This window comes from Mus caroli, chromosome 2 (assembly GCF_900094665.2).
Source record: "Mus caroli chromosome 2, CAROLI_EIJ_v1.1, whole genome shotgun sequence".
Lineage (NCBI taxonomy): Eukaryota > Metazoa > Chordata > Mammalia > Rodentia > Muridae > Mus > Mus caroli.
In genome coordinates, this window is record NC_034571.1 from 7,038,406 (window position 1) to 7,058,836 (window position 20,431).

Sequence of the window (20,431 nt, forward strand, 5' to 3'; positions counted from 1 at the left end):
AAAGATTATGCAGTAGTGGGACAGTGAATGGTTTTACTCACCAGGTGTGAAAGATGGGGGATCAGGAGTTCAAATTCCTGCTTTACTTCATGATGACTTAGAGATATGCCTGGATTCATGTGGTGCCCCCTATGTATCTGTATCTGTTTATATTGTGTGTGGATTTGAGTATATGAATATACCTATCTACACAAATATATACACGTACACAGACACAAACAGAAACACACACAGAAACATNGATGCAACTCANCAATCCACTTGAATGACGTGGGAGTTAGAGTTTTAAGATTCTGCAGTAGTGAATGGGGAGAGGTCTCACTCAGCAGGTGAAATCCCTGCCAGAGTCANGNGGATCAGGAGTTATGATTCNTGCTGAATTTCATGACGAGTTCATGATCAGCATTGGATTCATGTGATGCCCACCAAAAATGTGCATGTGTGTATAGTTGTGTGCATATTCACTTCTTTATATGAATATGTATATACATGCATGTATATACACACATTCACAGGAATGGCCAGAGCTATGTCTCAGTTAGGAGGTGAATATTCTTGCCAGAGTCAGGAGGATACAGAGTTCAAATTCATGTTTAACTCATGATGAGTTAGAGATCAGCATTCAATTCATTTGATGTCTTCCAAAACTGTGCATGTGTGTATAGTTGTGTGCATATTCATTTCTCCATGTGAATATGCATATACCCCCATGCACACACAGGAATGGCACTCATATATTCTTTTGAATGGTATGTGACTCAGAGCTTTAGAGCTTATGCAGTGCTGGGCCAGAGCTATGTCTCAGTTAGGAGGTGAGTACTCTTGCCAGAGTCAGGAGGACCTGGAGTTCAAATTCATGTTTCACTTCCTGATGAGTTAGAGATCAGCCTGAATTTATGTGATGGACCCTAGGTATGTGTATGTGTGTATAATTTTGTGTGAATGTGCATGTATGTATATGATTATATATATACATANACATGCATGCATACACACAGACTTGAATACCCACANGCACAAGAATGGCACTCATTGATCAATTTGAATGATATATGTCATTGAATTTTATTGATTATGCACTAGAAGGACACTGAATGGTCTCACTCACCAGGTGTAAACAATTGGCAGTATCAGGAGGATCAGGAGTTCAATTTCATGCTTAACTTCTTGAGCAGTTGGAGATCATCCTGGAATAATGTGAAGGCCCCTATGTATGTGCCTTTGTGCATAAGTGCGCGNATGTATATGTGTGTATATTTTATGCATATACATACACACACCTATACACACATGCACACAGACATGCAGGAATGGCCCTCACCGATCCATTTGAATGGTATGTCACCTACTGCTTTGGAGGTTATGTATGACTGGGCCAGGGTGAGGTCTCAGAAACCACGGGAAAACCCTTGGTAGAGTCAGGAAGATCGGGAGTGCAAGTTCATGGTAAAGGCATGATGAGTTAGAGGTCATCCTGGCATTCATGTGGTTGCTCCTATATATGTGTATGTGTGTTTATGTGTGTGTACATGTACATATGTGAATATGATATATATATATATACATACACGCACACATAGACACATATGAGCACACAGACACACAGGAATGGCGCTCACTCATTGATCTATGTGACTGTGAACTTTGGAGATTATGTGTGATTAGGTCAGGGAGAGTTATCACCCATCATATTATAAATGCTTGTTAGAATCTGGAGGTCAGGAGTTCTAATTCATGCTTTATTTCATGATGACTTAGAGATATGCCTGGGATTCATGTGATGCCCCCATGTATGTGCATATGTGTGTAACGGTGTGTGGATTGTGTATATGAATATGCATATCTACACACACATAGACCCATGCACAGACACAGACACACACACGAATGCCACTCCTCAATCCATTTGAATGATATGTGACTTAGAGTTTTAGAGATTCTGCAGTACTGAAGAGGGAGCGGTCTCACTCAGCTTGTGAAATCCCTTGCCAGATTCAGGAGTTCAAATTTGTGCTGCATTTCATGATGAGTTGGAAATCAGCACGGGATTCATGTGATGCCCACCAAGAATGTGCATGCGTGTATAGTTTTGTGCATATTCATTTCTCTATATGAATATGCATGTGCACACATGCACACAAACTCAATCACAGGAATGGCCAGAGTTATTTCTCAGTTAGGAGATGAATAATCTTGCTAGAGTCAGGAGAATATGGTGTTCAGTTCATGTTTAACTTCATGATGCGTTAGCAATCAGCATGCGATTCATGTGATGCACACCAAAATGTGCATGTGTGTAGAGTTGTGTGCATATTCACTTCTATATATCAATATGCATATTCACGCATGCACACACAGGAATGTCACTCGTATATCTTTTTGAATGGTATGTGACTCAGAGCGTTAGAGCTTATGCAGTGCTGGGCCAGAGTTATGTCTCAGTTAGGAGGTGAATACTCTTGCCAGCGTCAGGAGATCCCAGAATTCAAATTCATGTTTAACTTTCTGATGGGTTACAGATCAGCCTGTTATTCATGTGATTGTTCCTGTGTGTGTTTATATATGTATAGGTAAGTTTGCCTGTACATGCTGATATATGAACAGACATATATTCACACATATTCACACATGCATGCATATAGACACACATGGCAGTCATCCATAAGTCTTATATGTGCTTAGAATTTCATAGAGTGTATATTTATGGTACAGTGAAATATCTTGCTAACTAGGTGAAAACTGCTTGCCAGAATCAGATGTCTCAGGAGTTCAAAATCATGCTTAACTTAATGATCAGTTAGTGATCATCCTGTATTCATGTGATGGACCCTAGGTATGTACATGCACATATAATTGTGTGTGCATGTACATGTGTGTATATGATTATACATAATACACACACATACGTATAAAAGCAAGCACACACACACCAAGGTATGGTCCTCATTGATCCATTTGAATGATATATGTCGTAGAATTTTACTGATTATGCACTAGAAGGACACTGAATTGTCTCACTCACCAGGTGTAAACAATTGGCAGTATAAGGAGAATCAGGAGTTCAATTTCATGCTTAACTTCTTGAGCAGTTGGAGATCATCCTGGAATAATGTGAAGGCCCCTATGTATGTGCCTTTGTGCATAAGTGCGCGCATGTATATGTGTGTATATTTTATGCATATACATACACACACCTATACACACATGCACACAGACATGCAGGAATGGCCCTCACCGATCCATTTGAATGATATGTGACCTACTGCTTTGGAGGTTATGTATGACTGGGACAGGGTGAGGTCTCACAAACCACGGGAAAACCCTTGGTAGAGTCAGGAAGATCAGGAGTTCAAGTTCATGGTAAAGGCATGATGAGTTAGAGGTCATCCTGTCATTCATGTGATTGCCCCTATGTATGTGCAGATGTGTTTATGTGTGTGTACATGTACATGTGTGAATATGATATGCATATACATACACGCACACATAGACACATATGAGCACACAGACACATAGGAATGGCACTCACTCATCGATCTATTTGACTGTGAACTTCGGAGATTATGTATGACTAGGTCAAGGATAGTTATCACCCATCATATTAAAAATGCTTGTTACAATCAGGAGGTCAGGAGTTCTAATTCATACTTTATTTCATGGTGACTTAGAGATCTGCCTGGGATTCATGTGACGCCCCCATGTATGTGCATATGTGTGTAACTGTGTGTAGATTGTGTATATGAATATACATATCTACACACACATAGACCCATGCACAGACACAGACACACACATGAATGCCACTCCTCAATCCATTTGAATGATATGTGACTTAGAGTTTTAGAGCTTCTGCAGTACTGAATAGGGAGAGGTCTCACTCAGCATGTGAAATCCCTTGCCAGATTCAGGTGAATCATGAGTTCAAATTTGTGGTGCATTTCATGATGAGTTGGAAATCAGCACGGGATTCATGTGATGCCCACCAATAATGTGCATGTGTGTATAGTTTTGTGCATATTCATTTCTCTATATGAATATGCATGTGCACGCATGCACACACACTCAATCACAGGAATGGCCAGAGCTATGTCTCAGTTAGGAGGTGAATACTCTAGCCAGTGTCAGGAGGATCCATATTTCAAATTCATGTTTAACTTTGTGATGAGTTAAATTTCAGCATGCGACTCATGTGATGACCATCAAGAACGTGCATGTGTGTATAGTTGTGTGCATATTCACTTCTCTATATGAATATGCATATACACACAAGCACACACAGGAATGGCACTCAAATATCCTTTTGAGTGATATGTGACTCAGAGCTTTAGAGCTTTTGCAGTTCTTGTCGAGAGCTATGTCTCAGTTATGAGGTACTCTTGCCAGAGTCAGGAGGATCTGGTGTTCAAGTTCATGTTTAACTTCGTGATGAGTTAGAGATCACCCTGGATTCATGTGATGGACCCTCTGTATGTGAATGTGTGTATCGTTGTGTGTTCATGTACATGTGTTTATATGAATATACATAACATACACACACGGGTATAAACGCAAGCACCACCCCAAAAGTATGACACAAATTGATCCATTTGAATGATAGGTGTTCTATCAGAGTTTTAGAGATTATGCAGTAGTGGGACAATGAACGGTCTCACTCACCAGCTGTAAATGATTCACAGAGTCAGGAGAATCAGGATTTCAAATTCATGCTTAACTTCGGTTAGAGATCATCCTGGGATTCCTGTGATGCCACCCATGTATGTGCGTGTGTGATTACGTGTGTGTGCATGTGCAAGTATGTATATTGATATGCATATACGGACACATACACAAACGAGACACACAGACACTCACACGAATGCCACTCGTCCATCCATTTTACTGACTTGTGACTTACAGTTTTAGAGATTCTGCAGTACTGGGCCAGTCATTGCTCTCCCTCACCAGGTGAAAATGCTTTTTATTGTCAGGGGTATCAGATGTTTAAATTCGTACTTAATTTCATGAGGATTTAGAGATCAGCCTGTGATTTATGTGATGCCCTCCATGTATGTGCATGTGTGTATAGTTGTGTGTGCATGTGCATGTGTGTAGACAAATATACAAAAATACACACATGTTTAAACACAAGCACAATATCACACACACACACTCACACATACAGGAATGGCACTCATTGATCCATTTGAATGATATGTGGCTTAGAGTTTTAGAGATTATGCAGCACTGGGACAATGAATTGTCTCACCAGTTGTAAAGGATTGCCAGTATCAAGAGTTCAAATTCATGCTTAAGTTCGCCTAGACATCATCCTGGGATTCTTATGATGCCACCCATGTATGTACAGGTGTGTGCATGTGTGTGTGTGCATGTGTGTATATGAATATGCATAACGTAAAGACATGTTTTTCAGCAACACACACACACACACACACACACACACACACACACACAGGAATGTCACTCATTGATCCTTTTGAATGACAGGTGACTCAGAGCTTTAGAGATTATGCAGGGCTGGGCCAGTGAGTGCTCTCACTCACAAGGTGAAAATGCTTGCCAGACTTAGGAGGACCAGGAATCAAAATTCATGCTGAACTTCATGATGAGTTCGTGATCAGCTTCGGAGTCTAGTGATGACTCCAGTATATATGCCTGTGTGTATATGTATGTGTGCATGTACATGTGTGTATATGAATATACATATACATACGCACATACCCATACAAACATGCATACAAACACACACAAATTGGCACTCATCAATCTATGTGAATAGTAAGTGACTTAGAGTTTTAGAGATTCTCTATAACTGGGACTGGCAGAGGTCTCACTCACCAGGAGAAGATTCTCGCTAGATTCAGGATGATCAGGAGTGCACATTCATGTTAACTGCATGATGAGTTCGCGATCAGCCTGGCATTTATGTGATGCCTCCATGTATGTGCATGTGTGTATAGTTGTGTGTGGATGTGTGTATTTGCATATAAATAACATACACACACACACACAAGTAAACACAAGTGCACAAACAGACACAGGAATGCCATTCATCAATCCAGTTGAGTGATAAGTGATTTAGAGTTTTAGAGATTATGAAGTAGAGGCACAGTGAATGGTCTCACTCACCAGTTGTGAAGGTTGAAAGAGTCAAGAGGATCAGGAGTTCCAATTCACTCCTATGTTCAGCTAGATATCATCCTGGTATTCATGTGATGTCGCCCATGTGTGTACATGTGAGTATAGTTGTGCGTGCATGTCTGTATTTGAATATACATAACATACACACACATAAATGCAAACACACACACACACTCATCGATCATTTTGAATGACAGGTGATTTAGAGTTTTAGAAATTATGCTGTGCTGGGCCAGTGAGTGCTCTTAGTCAAAAGGTGAAAATGCTTGCCAGAGTCAGGAAGATGAGAAGTCAAAATTCATTCTCAACTTTATGATGAGTCTGGGATCAACTTCGGATTCATGTGATGCCCCCAATGTATTTGCTTGTGCGTATATGTATGTGTGCATGAACATGTGTATATGAATATACATATACATACACACATACCCATTCAAACATGCACACAAACACAGCGAAAATGGACACTCATTGTTCTATTGAAATGATATGTGTCTTAGTCTTAGAGATTCTGTATGATGGGGCCAGGGAGAGGTCGCACTCACCTTGTGAAGCCCCTTGCTAGAGTCAGGATGATCAGGAGTGCAAATTCATGGTAACTGCATGATGAGGTAGAGATCAGTCTGGCATTCATGTGATGGCCCCTGTGTATGTGCATGTGTGTTTGTGTGTGCGTACATGTACATGTGTGTATATGAATATACATATACATACACGCACACATAGATACGCACGCACACACACACACAGGAATGGCACTCATCAATCCATTTCAATGATATGTGACTTAGAGTGAAAATGCTTGCTAGAGTTAAGAGTATCACGAGTTCAAATTCATACTTATCCTCATGAGAGATCAGCCTGTGATTCCTCCATGTATGTGCATGTGTGTATAGTTGTGTGTGCATGTTCATGTCTATATTTGAATATACATAACCTACACACACACGTATAAACGCAAGCACACACACACAGACACAGGAATGGCATTCGCCAATCCCTTTGAATGNTAAGTGATGTAGAGTTTTAGAGATTNTGCAATAGGGGACAGTGAATGGTCTCACTCACCCGGTGTAAACGATTGACAAAGTCAGGAGGATAAGGATTTCAAATCATGCTTAACTTCAGTTGGAGATCATCCTGGTATTCATGTGATGCCACCCATGTATGTGCATGTGTGTTTACTTGTATGTGCATGTGCATGTGTTGACATGAATATACATAACATAAACACANGTGTATATGCAAGCACACACACACACAGAAAAAATTGCATTCATTTATACATTTGAATGATATGTAACTTAGAGCTTTAGTGATTATGTAGTACTTGGCCAGTGAAACTTCTTACTTACCAGTAAAAATCTTTATCATATTCAGATGGATCTGGAGTTCAAATTCATGAGTAACTTCAAAATGGTGTACAGATCAGCCTGGCTTCATGGGATCCTCCCCAATGTATGTGCATGTGTGTATAGTTTTGTGTGCATGTGCATGTGTGTATATGAATAGACATATACATCCACACAAACATATACAAGCAAGCACAGATACACACACAGGAAAGGCACTCATCGATCCATTTGAATGATATGTGACTTAGAGTTTTAGAGATTATGCAGTAGTGGGACAGTGAATGGTCTCACTTACCAACTGTAAATGATTGACAGAGTCAGGAGAATCAGGATTTCAAATTCATGATTAACTTCAGTTAGAGATTATCCTGGGATTCCTGTGATGCCACCCATGTATGTGCGTGTGTGATTACATGCGTGTGCATGTACATTTGTGTAAATGAATATATATAACATAAACATACATATATATGCACATGCGTATGCACACATACACACACACACATACAAATAAGGAATGGAGTTCATTGATATGTTTGAATGATATGTGATTTTGAGCTTTAAGGGTTATGTAGTACTGGGCAAATGAAAGTTTTTCTCACTAGGTAAAATGCTTGCCATATTCAGAGGGGTCAGGAATTCATATTCATGAATAAATTCAAACTAGCGTAGAGATCAGCCTGACTTTATGGGGTTCCCCACAATATATTTGCATGTGTGTATAGTTTTGTGTGCATGTGTGTATATGAATATACATCCACACAAACATATACAAGCATGCACAGATAAACACAGAAACACACACACAGAGAAATGGCACCCATCGATCATTTTGAATGTCATGTGACATGTGAGTTTTAGAGATTATGCCATGCTGGGCCAATGAGTGCTCTCACTCACAAGGTAAAGAGCCTTGCCAGGTTCAGGATGATCAAGAGTGTAAATTCATGTCGGTTGCATGATGAGTTGGAGATCAGCCTGGCATTCATGTGATGGCCCCTGTGTATGTGCATGTGTGTTTGTGTGTGCGTACATGTACATGCGTGTATATGAATATACATATACATGAGCGCATACATAGACACACGTGTGCACGTGCACACACACACACAGAGGATATGTGACTTACAGTCTTATAGATTATGCAGTAGTGGGCAGTGAATGGTCGCACTCATCATGTGTAAGCAATTTGCAGATTCAAGAAGATAAGGAGTTCAACTTCATGCTTAACTTCAGCTGGACATCATCCTGGTATTCATGTGATGCCACCCATGTATGTGCATCTGTGTTTACATGTGTGTGCATGTGCATGTATATATATGAATATATATGTACAGACACATGTAGCACACACACACACACACAGAGGAATGCCACTCATCGATCCATTTGAATGATGTATCACTTAGCATATTAGAGATTATGCAGTACTTGGCCAGTGACTATTCTCATTCTCTAGGTGAAATGCTTGCTAGAGTTAAGAGTATTCAGGAGTTCAAATTCATACTTATTCTCATGAGAATTTAGAGATCAGCCTGTATTTCATGTGATTCCCAACCATGTATGTGCATGTGTGTATAGTTGTGTGTGCATGTTCATGTGTGTATTTGAATATACATAACATACACACACACGTATAAACACAAGCACACACACACACAGAGACACAGGAATGGCATTCATCAATCCATTTGAACGATAACTGACTTAGAGTTTTAGAGATTATGCAGTAGTGGGACAGTGAATGGTCTCACTCACCAGGAGTAAATGATTGACAGAGTCAGGTTAATCAGGATTTCATATTCATGCTTAACTTCAGTTATAGATCACTCATGTGATGCCACCCATTTATGTCGATGTGTGTTTTCGTGTGTGTGCATGTGTATGTATGTATATGATTATGTATATACAGACACATACACACTCATGCGACACACACACACACACACACACAAGAATGACACTCATCGATCCATTTGAATGATATGTCACTGGAGTTTTAGAGATTATGCAGTTCTGGGACAGTGAGTGCTCTCACTCTCCAGGTCAAAATGTGTGCTGGAATCAGGAGTTTTAGGAGTTCAAATTCATGCTTAACTTCATGATGATTATAAGATCAGCCTGTTATTCATGTGATTCCAGGCCATGTATGTGCATGTGTGTATATGTGTGTGTGCATGTGCTTGTGTGTATGTGAATATATATATCATACGCGCGCACACACACACACACACACACACACACACACACACACACAAATGCAAGCACATACACTCACACTCACACAGAGGAATTGAATTCATCCATTAATTTGAATGCTATGTGACTTATTCTTTTAGAGATTATGCAGTAGTGGGACAGTGAATGGTCTCACTCGCCATGTGTAAACAAATTATAGATTCAGCAGGATCAGGAGTTCAAATTCATGTTTAACTTCAGTTAGACATCATCCTGGTATTCATGTGATGCCACCCGTGTATGTGCATGCGTGTTTACGTCTCTGTGTATGCACATGCGTGTATATAAATATACATAACGTAAACATACATGTAAATGCAAGCACACAAACACGGAATGGCATTCATTGATACATTTGAATGATGTGTGACATAGAGCTTTAAAGATTATGTAGTATTGGGCCAGTGAAACTTTTTATTCGCCATGTAAAAAAGCTTGCCATATTCAGAAGGATTAGGAGTTCAAATTTATGAATAACTTCAAAATGGCTTAGAGATCAGCCTGGCTTTATGGATTCCTTCCCAGTGTATGTTCATGTTGCATAGTTTTGTGTGCATATGTATGTGTGCATATGAATATACATATAAATACACACAAACACATATGCACAGGCATACACACAAACACACACACACACACACACACACATACCCTGAATGGCACTCATTGATACTTTTAAATGACATGTGACTTAAAGTTTTAGAGATTATGCAGCGCTGGGCCAGTGAGTGCTCTCACTCACAAGGTGAAAATGCTTGCCAGAGTCAGGAGGATCAGGAGTGGAAATTCATTCTCAACTTCATGAGTCCAGGATCAGCTTCAGATTCTAGTGATGCCCCCAGTGAATGTGCCTGTGTGTATATGTATGTGTGCATGTGCATGTGTGTATATGAGTATACATATACATACACACATACCCATACAAACATGCACACAAACCCAAAACTGCCACTCATCGATTTATTTGAATGATAAGTGACTTAGTCTTAGAGATTCTGTATGACTGGGCCAGTGAGTGATCTCACTCACCAGGTGAACAGTCTTTGCAGAGTCAGGAGGATCAGGAATTCGAATTCATGCTTAACTTCATAACGAGTTAGAGATCAGGATGCGATTCGTGTGATGCCCACCAAAAATGTGCATGTGTGTATAGTTGTGTGCATATCCACTTCTCATATGAATATGCATATACACGCAAGCACACACAGGAATGGCACTCATATCCTTTTGCATGGTATGTGACTTAGAGCTTTAGAGCTTATGCAGTAACGGACCAGAGCTATGTCTCAGTTAGGAGGTGAGTATTCTTGTCAGAGTCAGGAGGATCAGGAGGTCTAGGAGATCAGGCTGGAATTCACTTGATTGTCCTTGTGTATGTGTATATGTGTATAGGTAAGTGTGCCTGTACATGCATGTATATGAACACACACACAGACACACACACAAGAATGGCACTCTTAGATCCATTTGAATAATATTATGTGACTTAGAGTGTAGAGATTATGCAGTTCTGAGACAGTGAATATTCTCACTCATCAGGTGTAGACAATTGCCACAGACAGGTCTGTCAGGAGCTTAAATCCATGCTTACATTCATGAGGATTTAGAGATCAGCCTGTGATGTATGTGATTCCCCCATGCATGTGTATGCGTGTATAGTTGTGTGTGCATGTGCATGTGTGTATATGAATATATATAACATACACACATGTATAAATGCAAGCACAGGAACACACAAACATAGGAATGGCACTCATTGATCCATTTGAATGATATGTGACTTAGAGTTTTAGAGATTATGCAGTAGAGGGACAGTGAATGGTCTCAATCACCAGGTGTAAATGATTGACAAAGTCAGGAGGATCAGGAGTTCAAACTTCATTTAGAGATCATCCTGGTATTCATATGATGCCACCCATGTATGTGCACGTGTGCTTACATGTGTGTGCATGTGAATGAATGTATATGAATATGCATGTACAGACACACACATGCAACACACACAAACACATGATGACTTGCATTCATCTATTTGCATAATATGTGACTAAGAGTTTTAAAGATTATGTAGTACGGTGCCAGTGCATGCTCTTACTCAACAGGTCAAAATGCTTGCCAGAGTCAGGCCTTAAAGATATGTGACTTAGAGTTTTAGAGATTATGCAGGGCTGGATCAGTGAGTGCTCTCACTCACAAGGTGGAAATGCTTGCCAGAATCAGGATGAACAGGANTTGAAATTCATTCTCAACTTCATGTTGAGTCCGGGATCAGCTTCTGATTCATGTGATGCCCCCAGTGTATGTGCCTGTGTGTATATGTATGTGTGCATGTGCATGTGTGTATATGAGTATACATATACATACACACATACCCATACAAGCATGCACCCAAACCCAAAACTGCCACTCATCGATTTATTTGAATGATAAGTGACTTAGTCTTAGAGATTCTGTATGACTGGGTCAGTGAGTGATCTCACTCACCAGGTGAACAGTCTTTGCAGAGTCAGGAGGATCAGGAATTCGAATTCATGCTTAACTTCCTGATGAGTTAGAGATCAGCCTCGCATTCATGTGATGCCCACCAAGAATGTGCTTGGGTGTATAGTTGTGTGCATATTCATTTCTCTATATGAATATGCATATACACGCAAGCACACACAGGAATGGCACTCATATCCTTTTGCATGGTATGTGACTTAGAGCTTTAGAGCTTATGCAGTAACGGACCAGAGCTATGTCTCAGTTAGGAGGTGAGTATTCTTGTCAGAGTCAGGAGGATCAGGAAGTCTAATTTATGTTTAACTTCCTGATGAGTTAGAGATCAGCCTCGCATTCATGTGATGCCCACCAAGAATGTGCTTGGGTGTATAGTTGTGTGCATATCCACTTCTCATATGAATATGCATATACACGCAAGCACACACAGGAATGGCACTCATATCCTTTTGCATGGTATGTGACTTAGAGCTTTAGAGCTTATGCAGTAACGGACCAGAGCTATGTCTCAGTTAGGAGGTGAGTATTCTTGTCAGAGTCAGGAGGATCAGGAAGTCTAATTTATGTTTAACTTCCTGATGAGTTAGAGATCAGCCTCGCATTCATGTGATGCCCACCAAGAATGTGCTTGGGTGTATAGTTGTGTGCATATTCATTTCTCTATATGAATATGCATATACACGCATGCATACAAACTCACATACAGGAATGACAGTCATATATCCTTTTGAATGATATGTGACTCAGAGCTTTAGAGCTTATGCAGTACCGGGTCAGAGCTATGTCTCTGTTAATAGGTGAGTACTCTTGCCAGAATCAGGAGGATACGGAGTTCAAATTCATGTTTAACTTCATGATGAGTTAGAGATCAGCCTGGAATTCATTTGATTGTCCTTGTGTATGTGTATATGTGTATAGGTAAGTGTGCCTGTACATGCATGTATATGAACATACACACACACACAAGAATGGCAGTCATAGATCCATTTGATTTATATGTGCTTAGAGTTTTATAGAGTGTATATTTATGGGTCAGTGTAACATCTAACCCACCAGGTGAAAACCACTAGCCAGAGTTAGAAGGATCAGGAATTGAAATTCATGCTCAACTTCCTGATAAGTTAGTGATCAGCCTGGCATTCATGTGATGCCCACAAAAAAAAATGCATGCGTGTATAATTGTGCATATTCATTTTCTATATGAATATGCATATACACACATGCACACACACACACACACACAGGAATGTCACTGATATATCTTTTTGAATGGTATGTGACTCAGAGCTTTAGAGCTTATGCAGTACTGGGCCAGAGCTATGCCTCAGTTAGGAGGTGAATACTCTTGCCAGCGTCAGAAGGTCCCGGAGTTCAAATTCATGTTTAACTTCATGATGAGTTAGAGATGTGATACCCTCCCCCATGTATGTGCATGGGTTCATACTTATGTGTGCATGTAAATGTATGTATATGAATGTTCATATACATATACATATACATAAACACATACACTGGCATTCACCTACACACACATTAATGACTCTGATCGATCTATTTGAATGAGATGTGACTTAGAGCTTTAGAGATTATGCAGAACAGGTCCAGGGCTAGTTCTCCCTCACCAGGTGAAAATGGAAACCTTTGGAAACCTGACAGCCTGAGTTCGATCTCAGGACCTTAGCACTCAGGCAGACTATGATGGGATTCTTTTGGTTTTCTTGCACCTGACGATTTTCTCTGACTTTTCAGATTGCTATATATCTTAATTTAAAATTTATCGTTCATCTGGCTCGGGAGACTGGAATACCTCCCTGATTAATAGCTGTGTTCTCTTTCATTCTCCGTGAAAAAGGTCACTTTTAATTGAACGGGGTTAAGAGGGTAAAGCTGTGTTGCTTCTAATATTGAAAACATTTCTGGTTGTTAAAAACTAAGAATCCTTTTGCTTATTTAATAATTCTTTACGATTTTTTTTAAAGTGTTGCTTTTTCCTGTCAACACTTGATATTTATATGATATTAGAGTCTATTTCTGGTGATATCTTTGTCTCCTAACATAATTCAAACTAGAATGCTGTGCTTGCTTTTACACAGAGAAGGGTTTTAATTGTTGTACGAAATGTGTCCCAGCCTAATTCTCATTCTGTAAGAAGCAGCGTTGTGGCTAGTGTTCAGGTCAAATGGCCCTTGCCTAAGGTTCTGTTGTTTTTCTGCAGTATTCCCTGATTGTAAATAAGAAGAACTCATGGGAATGCATGAATGCCTACTGTTTTAAATGACCTTGGAGCACCCTGAGACATAGGCGAATATTGCACTTCTTCTCACTGCTTTCGTTGGTTTTCCGTTGATTTTTGGGTCTAAAATACCAGCGCCTGGTCCCGTGTTAGGACGCCAAAGCAGAGTCCACTTTGCAAGTGTTTTCTTGCCCATTATGTCCGTACTATTAGAAATCTGTTCTCAAGGCTCATTCCTGCTCCGCCTTGCCATTCTTGTTGCTGATGTGTGCACTCACAGCTGAGGTCTTGGACTCACTGTTTCTTTTCTACTTCTTCTCTCTCCTGAAGAGCTGCGTCTCTTTCCTAAGTTCTGTGATGGTGATGTCTTTGTTTTCTTTTTCTCTTCCTTCCCTTCCCCTCATTTCCTCTCCCCTCCCTCCTTTCCCTTCCCCTCCCCTCTCTTCTCTTGTCCCTTCCTTCCCCTGTTCTCCCTTCCCCTCTTGTCCCTTTCCTTCCCCTCCCCTCTGTTCCCTTCCCCTCTCCTCTCATCCCGTCACCTCTGTTTTTTGTCCTTCCCTTTCCTTCTTTCCCTCTTTCACTGTTTAAAATAAAACCATAGATTCTGGAGATGAAACTCAGGTCTTTATGCTTGTCAAGCAAAGCCCTTTACTGACTGAGTCATCTTTCCAACCAGCTGACTTTTTGACTTTTTTTACATTCGTCTCCTCTGCTTTCTGTGAGGAAATCTGAGCCCCATAAAGGGTAGACTTATGTCAGTTTGCTTCACCTCTCTAATCCTAGTATTAGAACTGCCCCACACCCAGCATGCAGAGGGCCGGCTTACTCTTTTCATGGGTGAAGGAACGAGTGTCTAGGATAGAGGCTAGGCACATCCTTGAGGACTGACAGTCTAACAAGGTGGCTTTAACTGTAGTTTATTAAATGTCTCATTCCCAATGGACTTCAGGATCTGAGTGTCTTTCCCCTTGTCTGGCTGGAACATAGCAAGCATAATATCCTTTGCTACTTTCTTATGATGGCACAGTAAGAGGCTACATCTAAGAGGGGATTTTATTGTTATGCTGTCTGCTTTATAAGAGAGTGAAATCCTACCTTAAACTTTGCTGGTAACCCTATTCTAAGGCATAGACAAGGGGCAGTGGGCCTCTGAGGTAGCCTTAAGGTAGTTCTGACTCACTTCTATATCAGAATTCGGCCTCACTCATTCTGGATAGAATCTGGACTGGTGAAGCTGAAGGGTGATGGTGTGTGAAATGTGCGTGTGTGTGTGTGTGTGTGTGTGTGTGTGTGTATGTGTGTGTGTGTGTGTGTATGTGTGTGTGCTGTGTGTGTGTGGTTTGTTGTATGGTGTGTGTGATGTGTGTGTATGAATGTGGGTTTGTGGTTAATGTGTGTGATGTGGTGTGCGTGTGTGTGTCTGTCTGTGTGGTGGGGGAACATCACTCATGCAAGAGTCACACCTTGTAAAGAATCTTTGCTGACACATAGTCTGACTTTGCATTATACTAGCACAAAGATAACTTTTTGTCACTGAAGTCCTTTTACAGTTGTTAGTGAAAACTTGAAAAAGTACAAATAAGTTGAAGACGTTTGTCACAAGTTCAAAACAATTTCTTTTTTATATTTTTCTCTTCTTTACATCTTTTTCAGAATTCTAGTAATTTCATATGTCTGCAATGAGTCCTTTTAGCTGAAGGACATAGCATATTTTTCATGATTTCCCTGCCCCAACTATGCAATATCATGCCTGTATGATATCTTAGGGGCTTAGAGGGGTCTTGAGTAAATCTTGTACCATTTTCTGTTCATGGAGAGTTACTTTTGCCTTCTCCAAGTTTCGTAAAGTTGCTGTACATTTCCCAACATATAACTCATTTTCTCAGTTAGTGGGGTCACTTTTCTGAGATAAATTCCTAGGACTGAAACCATGTCAAGGGGCATAGCTCTTTATACTGTTAAGTTTTTCAAAGGCACTGTCCATTTGCACAGCCAGACTTAATGGCTGTTTGTTGTCTGCTCATTTGTATCACAAGAAAAATGGGTCACCAACCTCTTCCCTCTTGCATACATACCCTTTGGAAAGTCTTCATTCAAAATAAAGAGTCATAAAGACTTAAATACCTTTAATGGCTGTCATTCACATAGTCTGGGTAGGCAGCTTCTTAGGAATTGTAATGGCTGGAGGGGTTTTATTTCCTCTTTATTTTTTTTCTCCTCTTTGCTGTTTTCTTCCCTCCTCCTTGGTTTAAAACCTGTTTTCCTCGTTGTGCTTAAGCCTCAGTTCTTCTTGTTCCGCCTCTGTTGACAAATGAGTGTAATTGACCCCTGTTGTCTCTATTATGCATTCTGCGGCAATTTGTTTTTTATGTAGTAGTTATTTTCTGAGCTGCCTTAAAACTGCCATCCCAAAAGAGCTCATTACCAGCCCAAAGGAAAAGAATTTAAATGACAGAGTGAATAACAGTTCCAAGGAGAAGGGGGAGGACAAGTCTAAGCCATTCCAAGTTTCAAGTAAGTGGGTAGTTTTAGGGTCCAGATAATTAATTGCTGCTCAGGTGAAGCCCAACAAGTTTCTATCTAGAAATTATTAGATTAAAAATGGCTTCCCCGTGGACACTGTTGCCCTCTGGATGTATAGATTATATCCAGGTCCAAGATGACACTTTGCAGCCCATTAGAAGTTAGTTTTAGAAAACCTGGCTAAACATCTATGCGCTACAATCAAGGGTGACTTCCAAATAAGAACATTTTATCTGACATACATCAGCCATACAGAACACCCAAATACAGTTCACACAATTCTATGGGTATTAGAAAATAGATGCTAGACAGAAGCCAAGGCTGACCTTAGCTGCCTCAGCTTCAGGTTGTTTTGAGCTCAAAGGACTTTGTATGTTTATAGAAAAGGTGAAGCCCCACCAGGGGAAAGTAAACAGTGTGTGTGTGTGTGTGTGTGTGTGTGTGTGTGTGTGTGTGAGGGTGAATTTTAAAACAGAACTGAGGGCAGTGCGAGGAGCAGAGGCTTGTGTGGCAAAGCCCCTCGAAGTGAAGGAAGCAGGCCTGTAAGTGTGTAAGTGGCTGGCTTTGGTACCTTCCTGCTGAGGGTGCAGAACAGAGAATTGGGAGACACGGGTCTCCTCTTGTGTAAGGCTTTGGGAGGTAGATAGAAGGTTCTGGGAGGGACTTGAGAAATAAGTGTGCTAAAGGATGGACATATATAGTGTATATTCATCCTGGCAAACATGAGAAACTGTTCGAGGAGATGGGAGCTCCTCTAGACCGTAAATGAGAAAGGTCAAGCTGGGAAGGAAAAGCCCACTGTGTACAGACGTCATCTGTGCAGTCACTGATGCACGAGCTTCAGAGAAAAGCGAGGGGAGGGGAGGGGAGAGGAGGGGTCACTTGTTTTGCTTTGATTGGGAAGGATGAGCAGGCAAAACTACACCTGCTTACCAGAAAGATAGCAGCATCACCCATAACTTCATCTGGTGCCTTCAAGTTCATGTAAATTAAGTCCTTAGATTTCTGAAGCATGCGTATGAACACACACACAGACACACACACAGACATACACACAGACACAAACACAAACACAGACACACACAGACACACACACAGACACAGACACAAACACAAACACAGACACACACATAGACACACACAGACACACACACAGACACTCAGACACACACACAGACACAGACACACACACAGACACACAGACACACACAGACACACACAGACACAGAGACACACACACAGACACAAACACAGACACACACACACAGACACACACATAGACACACACACAGACACACACACAGACACTCAGACACACACACAGACACAGACACACACACAGACACACAGACACACACAGACACACTACACAAAGAATGCATTCCTGTCAAATTCTCAGTAGCCAGTCTCCCCATTGTCAAAAGCCTCTCTGAGGCAGATGGTTGGCCCCATCTTCCTTCTGTGGTTTCGGATCCTAGGTAATCACACCTGTTGCACACCTCCTATACCTGTACTTAGGCGTTCTAGTTTCTTAAGTGTTTTCACTTGCTCATCAAGGATGCTCTACTGCTTGCAAAGACTTTACTCTTTGGTTCTAAATGATCGTTTCTTATTATTTTTCTAGGAGACCCCCCTGGCAGGGGGATCATTTTCCTGGAATCCAGCTCAGCTAAGACCATGTATCTGTGTTTCCTCCCTCCCAGGTTACTCAGGCCAGGATTTTAACTGGGTGGATTACCACAAGCAGCGTCAGGCAGAAGAAGCACCTCATTTCTGCTTCAAAAATGTAAGATTCTCCCCATTCGCTCCCATTTAAAGTTGTAGATGCTATTCCCTGTTTTGTGATGTTTCTCCTATTTGGTGACCGAGTATGGAGTACTGGCTGGCACAGGAAGACGGTGAAACCACCACTGGTTTTGAACAAGCTTCATTTCATATTGTGTGTGTTAGGATTGCACCAGGCTGCTCTGATAAACTGACTAACAAATGCACATTAGCTTGACCGTGTTTGAGCTTAGTGCTTACTTTCAGAAGAGTCAAGGGTAAGAGATAGTCTGCTCCAGATGTTTACTAAAATGTGTTATCCTGGCCTGGGGATGAAGCTTAGTTGATAGAATGTTTGCCTAGAGTGTGGTCAGCCCTGGTATCATTCCCAGTCCTGCACAAACCAGGTGTGGTAGTCTATGCCTGTAATCCCATCACTTTGTAGGTAAAGGCAAAAAGACTAGAGGTCTAAAGTCATTCTCGGATTCACAGTGAATTCAAATCTAGCCCAGGCTACAAGAAACCATCATACAACAGACAAACAAACAAAGAAACAAACACTTTAGGAGTGCTTTCGTTACTAGTAACGTGACAGCCAAACAGCTTTGACTATGTCTACTTGAAAATTTACATTATTGCCATGACAGCTGTATTTTAGTAGCATGAATGAGTAATGGATAGATGAACTTACTGAATATAATAGTAAGGGAAAGTTTGGTAAAGTGATTGCTAGATTGTTCTCTTAAAGTTTCATCAACCCTGGAGACTGTAGGGAGGGATAGGAAACGTTACTTCAATTCTAAAAACAAAGCCTAGGTATGCTAAGCGTGTTCAGTATACCTGTGGTTAGGAATTCCCTAGGCTAAGAAGAGATGACACACTCTTTGAACCACAGCTCCTACCCTACTTAGTATCACTAACCGAAGGGCTTGCTTCTGATCTCGTGTGCCCAGAGCTCCTGAATAGCCATTCAATAGACTATCCACCTCACAGAGATAGCAGAATTCAAAGAGCAAGAATGGAAAGCCTTGGTTTCACAGAAGCACACCTGAGCATAAGTGAAAATGAAGTATTTTGAATTCTGGGGTCATGAACACTCTTAGATATAGAGGAACAGGAGTGGTGGAGTTAGAGATCAGGACTCTCTTGACTGCTTGGTTAATGATAGTAACGTTGTATGGAATGGTTTCTATGCAGAAGTATGGAACTGTTGGGGATGGACTTCAAACTGTGTGATGGGGACAGGTATGGCTATGTTCCAGGTCCCCTTGAGGCTTATCAAATCTAGTAACACATGCCTTTTTATTATGTTGCTGTCACCGTCTCAGAATCTACTGGCCTGTCTTTTATGGATGACTAAGGTCACGGAGGACCATGAAGCCACAAAACCTGTTCCAGGTTGGGAGTTCTATCTCACAAGAGAAACACTCCTTTTTGACTTTTTATGTCTTTAGGAAGATAAAGTAACCAGCGCTGGGATTGTTATATGCTGCCCCCATGGCTTTTTCATGGGTGCTGTGTATCTGAACTCTGGTTCTTATGCTTAAAGTGCAGATACGTTACCTACTGAGCCATCGCTCCAGCCCCTAGAAATTTCCCTTTTATCCATGAGCGTCTACACGGCATTTCATTCTCGAGCAATTAACCACAGACCAGGTTGGCTTTGGATCGTCCAGGATTC

General features: G+C 40.9%; 1 protein-coding gene across 8 annotated transcripts in view; it reads left to right on the forward strand.

The window, feature by feature from the left end:
• Sfmbt2 (Scm like with four mbt domains 2) overlaps positions 1-20,431 on the forward strand; it is a 211,532-nt gene that overhangs the window by 135,145 nt on the left and 55,956 nt on the right. For all 8 annotated transcript variants that reach the window (XM_029469511.1, XM_029469521.1, XM_029469517.1 and 5 more), the window contains one exon: positions 18,690-18,772. In XM_029469511.1, the coding sequence (XP_029325371.1) occupies positions 18,690-18,772 (83 nt within the window). The remainder of the gene's footprint in view (positions 1-18,689; positions 18,773-20,431) is intronic.